The sequence below is a fragment of the Phragmites australis genome, chromosome 14 (genome assembly GCF_958298935.1).
Source record: "Phragmites australis chromosome 14, lpPhrAust1.1, whole genome shotgun sequence".
Taxonomy (NCBI): domain Eukaryota; kingdom Viridiplantae; phylum Streptophyta; class Magnoliopsida; order Poales; family Poaceae; genus Phragmites; species Phragmites australis.
The window spans coordinates 26,250,951-26,260,545 of record NC_084934.1 but is presented as its reverse complement, the minus strand read 5'-3'; the positions used below and the strand labels follow the sequence as shown (position 1 = coordinate 26,260,545).

Sequence of the window (9,595 nt, the reverse complement as noted above, 5' to 3'; positions counted from 1 at the left end):
TCTAACTACCAACGGCCGATCAACCTTGCATGCCACGCATACACATATTACAAACTCTGAATTACATTTGTTTATCTAACACTCCTCCTCAATCACAACCGCGTGAGAGGTTGAGATTGTGCTTGAAGTTCTCCAGCTGTCGAACCGTCATTGCTTTGGTGAATCCATCTGCCACCTGATCACCTGAGGGAACAAAGTCTATCTGCAAAAGATTTCTAGAAACTCTTTCCCTGACAAAGTGATAATCAACCTCAATATGTTTAGTTCTAGCATGAAACACTGGATTAGACGAGAGGTACTTAGCTCCTAGATTATCACACCACAATTTTGCAGTCGGTGGAGTATAAACACCAACTTCTTTTAATAATGTCTGAATCCACATTATCTCTGTTGTTGCATTTGCAATGACTTTATATTCTGCTTTGGTGCTCGATCTGGAGACAGTGGCTTGTTTGCGTGCACTCCAGGATATCAAATTTGACCCAAGAAAAATAGCAAACCCTCCAGTAAACCTTCTGTCATCTAGAGAACCTGCCCAATCTGCATCTGTAAAACCACTTATCAACATTGAGTTAGACCGACTAATCTTGAGACCTACCCTTGTATTCTGTCTCAAATACCTTAATATTCTTTTTACTGCTGACCAGTGAACCTCAGTAGGTACATGTAGAAATTGACATACTTTGTTAACAGGGAATGCTATATCAGGTCTGGTGAGAGTTAGATATTGCAGAGCACCAACTATACTTCTGTAGTTTGTAGCATCTTTAGTACCCAAAGGAGATCCTTCAAACGCAGATAACTTCTCACTAGTAGAAAGTGGTGTACTAACAGGTTTACATTCTGACATATTTACTCTTTTAAGCAAATCAGATGCATACTTATCCTGTGTTAAGACTATACCATCACGTACCTTGCTCACTTCAATTCCAAGGAAATAACGCAATTCTCCTAGATCTTTCAATGCAAAGGCCTGTCTCAGATCATGTAGCAGACTTGTAGTGGCTTCTGTAGTTGAACTGACTACTATAATATCATCAACATAAATCAACACAAATACTGTTACTCCTCCTTTGTTAAAATAAAACAAAGAAGTATCTGCTTTTGATGCACTAAAGCCAAGTTTAATCAATTTAGAACTGAGTCTAGCATACCATGCTCGTGGTGCTTGCTTCAAGCCATAAAGAGCCTTGTCCAATTTGCATACAAAATTGGGCATTGTGATGTCTACATAACCAGGAGGCTGTTTCATGTATACTTCTTCTTCTAGTATCCCATGGAGAAAAGCATTTTCCACATCTAGTTGCCTCAAACTCCATTCTTTTGAAACAGCAATAGATAAAATAGTTCGAATTGTAGTCATTTTCACAACTGGACTAAATGTGTCTTCGTAATCTATGCCATATCTTTGTTTGAAGCCTTTAGCTACCAACCGAGCCTTATATCTGTCTAGACTCCCATCAGCTTTAAGTTTCGTTTTATATACCCATTTGCAATCTATGACATTGCTGCCTTTCTTAGGTGGAACCAAGTGCCAAGTTTTATTCTTTATTAATGCATTGTACTCTATATCCATAGCTTCTTTCCAATGTTTGCTAATTAGAGCTTCTTCTACACTGTGTGGTTCACCACTAATAGTAGCAAGACCATAGCGAATACGACCATCAATAAATACCTTAGGCTTCGTGATGCCATCCTGGAGTCTGGTTCGTGGCCGACCTTGCGAAGCTTGTACCGGTTCTTGAGCTAGAACGTACACTGGAGCTGCATCCGATATAGGATCCGAGGCCTCCGACGTAGAAGATCCGGCTTCAGGCAGCGCAGAGACTCCAGAAGCAGGCGGGGCAGATCCCGAGTGGGATTCTGTCGGAGTAGCACGGTCCCCCCTGGCGCCGGACTCCGCGTGACGTCCACGGAGAGGTCGGTGGTAGCCGCACGTGGAGACGAGCCCGGATTGGCCCATGTGTCGCCTGAAGAGGTGCCCGTAGCGGCTGGTGCGCCTGACCTGGGGATAGGAGAAACAACAGGCGCCGATCCCGGAGTTGCTTGGAGTGAAAAGAATGAAGGACTCGTGCCTGTGCCATCTCCGGATGTTGTTCCCTGTGTAGCATCTGTTTCTTCACAAAAATCATTAGAGTTTTCACCATTAAACATATGATCAACTACAAATTCTCCCCCTGTTGATGGATTAAGCAAGGAAGGAGGAAGAAGAAGAATTTCAGAGCAAATTCGAGCGCCTGCATTGGCATGTAGTTTAGCAAAAGGAAAAATATTCTCATCAAATATTACATCGCGAGAAATATAAATACGTCCTGATGTTATATCCAGACACTTAAAACCCTTATGGAGATTGCTGTAGCCAAGGAAGGCACATTCCTTAGACCGAAAGGCAAGTTTATGCTTGTTATATGGGCGCAAATTCGGCCAACAAGCACATCCAAAGACACGCAAAGCTGAGTAGTCAGGTTGGGTATGGAACAGGCGCTCGAGAGGGGTCTCAAAATTGATGACTTTGCTGGGTGTTCGATTGATGAGGAATGTAGCCGCAAGGAAGGCTTCATCCCAAAATTTGAGAGGCATATGTGCATGAGCTAAAAGAGACAACCCTACTTCCACAATGTGTCGGTGTTTTCGCTCAGCGGTGCCATTTTGTTGATGAGCATGAGGACAGGAAACTAGGTGAGAGACCCCAATTTTTGTAAAAAAAGGAGTTCAGTTTCTCATATTCGCCTCCCCAGTCGGTTTGAACAGCAATAATTTTTCGATCAAAAAGCCTTTCAACAAGATTTTGGAAATCTTTAAATTTTTCAAACACCTCAGATTTGAATCTTAAAAGATAAATCTAGGTAAATTTGCTATAATCGTCAATAAAACTCACGTAGTATTTGTACTTGCCCACAGAATCTGGCGCAGCACCCCAAACATCAAAGAATATGAGCTCAAGAGGATGGGTGGAAATACTCGTAGATGTAGGATACGGGAGCTGATGACTTTTTGCTTGTTGACAAGCATCACACACAGAACCTTTACTTGAATCAAAAGAATATGGAAATTTATATGTTTTAAGAATCCTTTCAACAATAGGAAATGCAGGATGTCCTAAGCGACTATGCCATCTATCAAGTGGCACTTTATTGATTCCAAAGGCTTGCTTGGGCGTAGGTGCAGGAGGAAGGGGGTACAACCCCTTTCGACAGGGTCCCTTAAGAAGAGTGCTCCTCGTGTCCCGATCCTTTATAAGAAAGAAATTGGGGTGAAATTCAAAGAAGACATTGTTGTCGGATGCAAGGTGATGAACAGAAATAAGGTTCTTTTTGGTAGAAGGAACATGTAAGATGTCATGAAGATGTAGATTACGATCTGGGGTAAGAATTGTAGATTGACCAATATGTTTAATGTTCATACCTGCACCACTAGCGGTGTGGATCTGATCAGCACCATTGTATCTGTCACGGACAGCCAGCTTCTCAAGCTCTCCTGTGATGTGGTCGGTAGCACCTGTATCGGTGTACCAACTGTTTTCGATGGTGTAGGAGTTCATTGCAGCCACCACATGTCTCTCTTCTGGAACGTAGCTTTCATCAAACCGGTGCCAACACCGATCTGCAGTGTGGCCGGTTTTGAAGCAAACTTGACACTGCGGCCTAGAGTTGCCACTGTTGGAGCCACCACGGTTGGAATTACCGCGGCCAGTACCTGCACTGTTGCCTTGTTGTTGATTGTTGGGGACGCTGTTGGTGTTGACTCGTCCGTGTCCACCAGAGCCACGGCCACGGTTGGTACCGCGGCCACGGCCAAAACCTCCTCCACGACCACCTCGGTTGGCCATATTGACCAAAGATGCAGAGTGACCATTGCCTAAAATCTCCATGCGAGTCTCAAAAGCAAGAAGTTGAGTATAAGCATCTCTTACCGACACAGATTCCTTGCTTGCAAGAAGGGCAGAGACTATGGGATTGAAATCTAAGTCAAGCCCGGTGAGGATGTATGTCAAGAGCTCTTCATCTTCAATTGGCCTGCCGGCAGCCGCCATCTCTTCTCCAAGGGTATGCATCTTGCCGACGTACTCTGTGATGGTCTGGTTTCCCTTCTGTGACGTGGCCAATGCGAGCCGTGTGTTCACAGCCCGAGCTCTATTCTGCGACGAGTACATTGCCCCGATGGCAGACCAGAGATTCGCCGCCGTTTCTTGAGCGGTGACTTGGGAGAGAACGTCTCGTCCTAGGGAGCCGAGGACGAAACTCAGGACCTGTTGATCCTTGGCATACCATTCGTCGTATGCTGGGTTGGGGACGAGAATTTCCTTGCCGGCGGCATCCTTGCCATTAATCTCTTTAGCAGGAATTGGTGTTGCCCCGGTAAGGTGTCCCTCCAAGCGCGATCCTCGGACGGCAGCGAGTATCTGCGCCTTCCACATTGCGTGGTTGGATTTGCTGAGTTTTTCGGTGATGGCGACTCCCACCAGAGGATTGACAATGGCGGAGGAGGAAGCCATGGTGGTGGTAGATGGATTTCAGTTTGTGGAATTGGCTCTTATACCATGTGAAACAATCAGAGGAGCGGAAGATTGGATGGAAACCTCGTGCCTTATCCTGGCGGGCATGTACGTGTTGATATAGGCGAGGAAACCCCCCTCGCATGGATTACAATTGGTGTTGCGTGACTTGCGGTGACCAGCCATTTGGTTGTTGTAAAACACAACTAACTATATCTAGAATACAACAAATCTAACTACCAACGGCTGATCAACCTTGCATGCCACGCATACACATATTACAAACTCTGAATTACATTTGTTTATCTAACACGGAACACTTCAGATTCAGAACTTCGGGTGTGTTAAATGTGGCTAGCAATTGAATGGCTTGAAGGTTTGGAATTTTTTTCGTCTAAAAAAGTGATGGTTGGAGTTTTCAAGATTCTTCACTATACACACTAAATTAACACCAATTGATCCAATCTTTCCAAAACAGATCCTCTGGAAAATCTTAATAATCTGAGAATGCATACTCTCGTCGTATACCGGTATACCGAACATAACCCCTCAGTGGAATATATAAGATGCAGTTCGATGATGTAGTCTTCACATATGAATTTTGGCAATTAGTTCCTTCTGTACTACAATGTTAATGACTACAAAATAATGATCACAATATAAGTATTTTCGAATATGAATACAATGGTATCATCTAATTTGTAGGGATTGCTAAATCTCACCAGAGGGCTCCCACACCTGAATTTTAGTGTCTAAGATTTGTGCTTTAGGGATGGTGAGTATATGAGCGAGGTAAGAAAAATTCATGTTCTTTAAGGCCTCTTAGAACCTGAATTTTTTTATACCTTAGTTATAATTAGTTTATATTGGAATTACATTTACTTTACACAAGAATTACATTATTTTTTTGGGTATAATTTTCAAGTAATGACGGTGTCATAAAAATTCGGGTGTTAGAGCCTCTAATAGCACCTGCTTTTTTTTTAGTGCAAAGCTAGATCTAATCTGAGCCATATATCTTAAAATTGGATGACTGAAAAATTGGATGTTGAGAGCCCCTAAAACACACAGGAGTTGTATAGACGTTTCCAATTTGTAACTAAATTTACATACATGTGGAACTAATCGTTGGTTAAGAACTACGAATTGTGAAGTATACGTGGGCGCGCGCTAGAAGTAAACGGACATGCTAGCGCGTAACACATGTGATTGTTCGCAAGCGAGCTGGCCGGTTGTATCACATGTGAAGTAGATATTTATTGTGGCGTAAGAGAGCTATATGCAAGAGCCGGATTGGTGGAAGGTTCACGGTTGAGTGCTATGTGCTCCAATTTTCCAAGATTAGGCCATGATGAGCTAGCCTATCAACCGCAACCAAGCATGCAAGAAAAGGAAGCAAGCGTCTACAGAAAATTCAACACTTTTAGACAAGCGATCATTTTCAACTCGATCTCGCATCCGAACAACTTTTATGCCGACACATCATATCTGGTATATTTAACACACTGTTCTTTCTATCGACGTGTCGGTGTTCTTGGCGAGAACGAGCCCTGATATCTGCATTAACCGTACTGCACCGGTGACCTAACGCCTGCTACGCTCCTACGCGAATGCGCGCTCCATCACATCAACCTGATCACCTCTTTTTCAGGAGATCAACGACCGGGTTATTTAGACCTTAGCAACTCAGCTCGCAGGCATCGGAGACAATAAACTGGAGTAAAAGGATAACGAAAACGACCAGAACCTACTACCACACACAGCAGCTGAACTACCACTCGTTTTATTGCCAGAGGATCCCAAAGACTCTTACGAGCTGTACTTGACTATCTGATGTAAATGGCATGCGCGGCAGGTAGAGTGAGAGAGAAGCTTGTTAATTCTGTCTGGTTTATGTACTGCTAAGTACTATCTGTACGTCGCAAGTATTATCTTCTTCAGGGTACTCACACAACTCTATCTGGAACTACCAAAACCAATCGTTTCGTCAGCTTAGTTTTCACATGCTATGCATTTCAGCTACCTGCTGTTCTTCACATGCAAGTTACAATATACTTTGCAGTATATATTCGGTGGCCAACCACTGGAGATGTGTAGCACAGGTGTTACCTACGCACCACAATAGCTAGACTTACAAAGGTAAAGCATCCACCAACCAGATCACACATATCTCAGTGTATTCTCAACTGACTGAACCAGACACAGGCAAAGATCACACAGAAACCATATTAAGTCGATGACCTAGAGGTTTCAGAAAAAAATGCAGATGACCAACCAGCAGGTACTAAACATCAGAAGACTCCTGCATGCAAACTTAAAAATAATATGCGCATGCGTTTGCACATGTGCAAGCTCTCGTCTAGCCCTATAAAAACCAGGCTTCACTTCTCTCCCAGCCATCAACTCTCTCTCTCTCTCTCTCTCTCGCTCATACACATAGTTCAGAGCTGAGAAGTGAAAACCATTCAGTATGGTTTCCAAGAAAACCATGTCATCCCTTGTCTTCCTCGTGGCACTGCTGCTCTCTTGCAGCTCCATGAGCAGTGCGTTACGGTACCTGCAGGAGACGAAGCCCAAGGAAGAGTACCCGCCGCACTCCACTGTGCCAGAGATTCCGAAGCCTGAACTGCCGCCACACCCTACTGTACCGGAGTTGCCAAAGCCTGAACTGCCACCGCACCCCACTGTCCCGGAGCTGCCCAAGCCTGAAATGCCACCGCACCCTACTGAGCCGGAGCTGCCAAAGCCTGAACTGCCACACCCCGCCGTGCCGGAGTTGCCAAAGCCCGAGCTGCCACACCCAGCCGTGCCGGAGCTGCCGCACCCAACGGTGCCAGAGGTGCCGAAGCCCGAGCTACCGCACCCCACGGTGAAAGAGGTGCCGAAGCCCAAGCTGCCGCACCCCGCCGTGCCGGAGGTGCCAAAGCCCGACCTGCCGCACCCCGCCGTGCCAGAGGTGCCAAAGCCCGACCTACCGCACCCCGCCGTGCCGGAGGTGCCAAAGTCCGACCTGCCGCACCCCGCCGTGCCAGAGGTGCCAAAGCCCGAGCTGCCACACCCTGCCGTTCCGGAGCTGACGCACCCAGTAGTGCCAGAGATGCCGAAGCCAGAGTTGCCACACCCTGTCGTGCCAGAAATTCCAAAACCGGAGCTGCCAAAGCCTGAACTGCCGCCTCACCCCACCGTACCAGAGCTGCCAAAGCCCGAGCTGCCGCACGTGCCAGAGGAGCCAAAGCATGAGCAGCCACCGAAGCCGGAGAGCCACTACCCGGTGCCAGAGGCCAAGCCATGATCGGACTGCATCCGTGTTGTCCTAGTAATAAATACTTATGTGCTTGTGTGTATGATGGTGTATTAATATTTCATGCTCTGTGTGTGATTTTGTTGGTCATCAGCTAGCTAGGAGCGTGACGTTTCAGTGTTGTACGTTATGCTGCTTTAATTTGTCCTTTGATGATACGTATGTATTACCTTTTCAATTTATGTATACACAGTATCACGTACATATGTTTCATTTACCTTCGAGCTACCTTATTTTCGTATATAAGTGGAGTAAAGAGTTCTCAGCAATCTCCAAATTCTGCACACGTAATGTATCGTATGTTAATAAATTAATATGTGGCTTGTATATTACTGTGTATGTCAGGACTTCCAGTTTAGCAGTACTATATACATGAAGGAAAAAAGTTGGTGGTGTTGGATTAATCTAGCTAAATGATCAGTGATAGCAGATCCATGACCCTGGCCCGCAAATTGTCCTTTCTTGCTTTGTTCCGTAATATCTATCTATTATCTTAGTAACAGTTAAACAAAGTTCTCACGTTTCGCTCTCGAAGGGTACAAATTCTCATGATAATCTAATGAAAAGTTTAAATATCTGCACCCGTTAACAGTTTAGATCTACTTGAAGATTATAGGAGTTTGAATAGATGAAGATATGAAGAAAAAAAAAAGGAACCTAGATTAGAATCATGCAGAGAATTATGTAGATTGACAACGTAAGATAGATTTTACTATAGTCTTCATGACAAATACTTTCTTAATATTCAATCATCTTTATTTGAAATGTCATATTTTTATAAAAATTGTCGGTCAAACTGTCAACTTGTAGACCGTGCTGATATCCTAAATGTCATACATTTTGAATCGGAGGGATTAGTTATTTATAGGATATCGACACAGTCACCAACACACATATTTGATTGTTACCTTTTGTAGGATCAAGAATGACGATTAGAGGGGAGTGAATAGGTGTCTCACAAATTTCTTTTAAAATTGATAGCTTTCTTCTATTTAAATCACCCAACGCACCTCAAAACTCAAGTGAAAGTAAAATAGAAAGAAACTTAGTTGCTATAAAAGTTTCCATGAAAGAACATGGCGCTCATGGGTGTAGATGAACACTAAGTTTCATTTGCACTCATCCCATGCGTCATCGCCACACAAGATAATAACTTTGATGGAAGAAAAAAACTTAGAACCAAATAAGAGAGAATGGAAGAAGAAACTCTCCGAGTTGATAATTTAGAGGCAAGTGAATTCAAGACCCACTTATATATATTCGTATGTAAATTTTATGCTTCTAGCAACAAGAAGAACAACTTCTTAATATGGAAAAATTTCAAACAAAAACGAAAATCACAATCAAAAAGAAAAAATTCGTAACAAAGTAAGAGAGCCAATAGAAATAGACTAGAATGAGATGAACACAAGCATCGGAAGAAATAATCTCTTTATTTCTTGCGGAGGACAACCCTCTTTTCGGCAAATTACAAAATATTTTTCTCAAAAAAAGCACTAACCTATTACAAAGGCTAAGCTCTCATTTCCTCTCCTATAAAACCTATTTCTCAAGTCTCAAATGGCTAGCTCAAGCTATCCCTACCTACCACCGGGATATTTTGGTATATTTTTTGCTCCATCTATCGAACGGCTATGGCGCCTTCACGACTTAGCTTCGTCTCAACGAAAACTTCATGATGATGTCACGTGCTCTCCATACTTCCATGGTTTTGAAACCAAACTGTAAAATCGCCTTGCACTCTTTTCAAAACGTGACTCACTACCGCTTGCTTTGACTCCAAGCGAGCATCCTGATGT

General features: G+C 43.8%; 1 protein-coding gene and 1 non-coding gene across 3 annotated transcripts; one reads left to right on the top strand and one right to left on the bottom strand.

The window, feature by feature from the left end:
- Positions 1-3,876: 3,876 nt before the first annotated feature.
- Positions 3,877-4,015, bottom strand: LOC133891835 (small nucleolar RNA Z247). The gene has a single exon (XR_009904291.1). It is a non-coding gene; the product is annotated as a small nucleolar RNA Z247 (small nucleolar RNA).
- Positions 4,016-6,904: 2,889 nt separating this feature from the next.
- LOC133889984 (protein PELPK1-like) lies at positions 6,905-8,013 on the top strand. 2 transcript variants are annotated; one of them, XM_062330416.1, is made up of 2 exons: positions 6,905-7,451; positions 7,530-8,013. In XM_062330416.1, exons 1-2 carry the CDS (start codon positions 6,966-6,968, stop codon positions 7,785-7,787), a joined length of 744 nt encoding a protein of 247 aa, XP_062186400.1. In that variant the 5' UTR covers positions 6,905-6,965; the 3' UTR covers positions 7,788-8,013. The 2 variants fall into 2 exon arrangements, with proteins under 2 accessions (XP_062186400.1, XP_062186399.1); XM_062330415.1 differs by having other exon boundaries at positions 6,905-8,013.
- The last annotated feature ends 1,582 nt before the right edge of the window (positions 8,014-9,595 follow it).

Bases quoted from the DNA above. Each gene is read 5' to 3' on its own strand.
- LOC133889984 (XM_062330415.1), top strand. From the start codon at position 6,966: ATGGTTTCCAAGAAAACCATGTCATCCCTTGTCTTCCTCGTGGCACTG.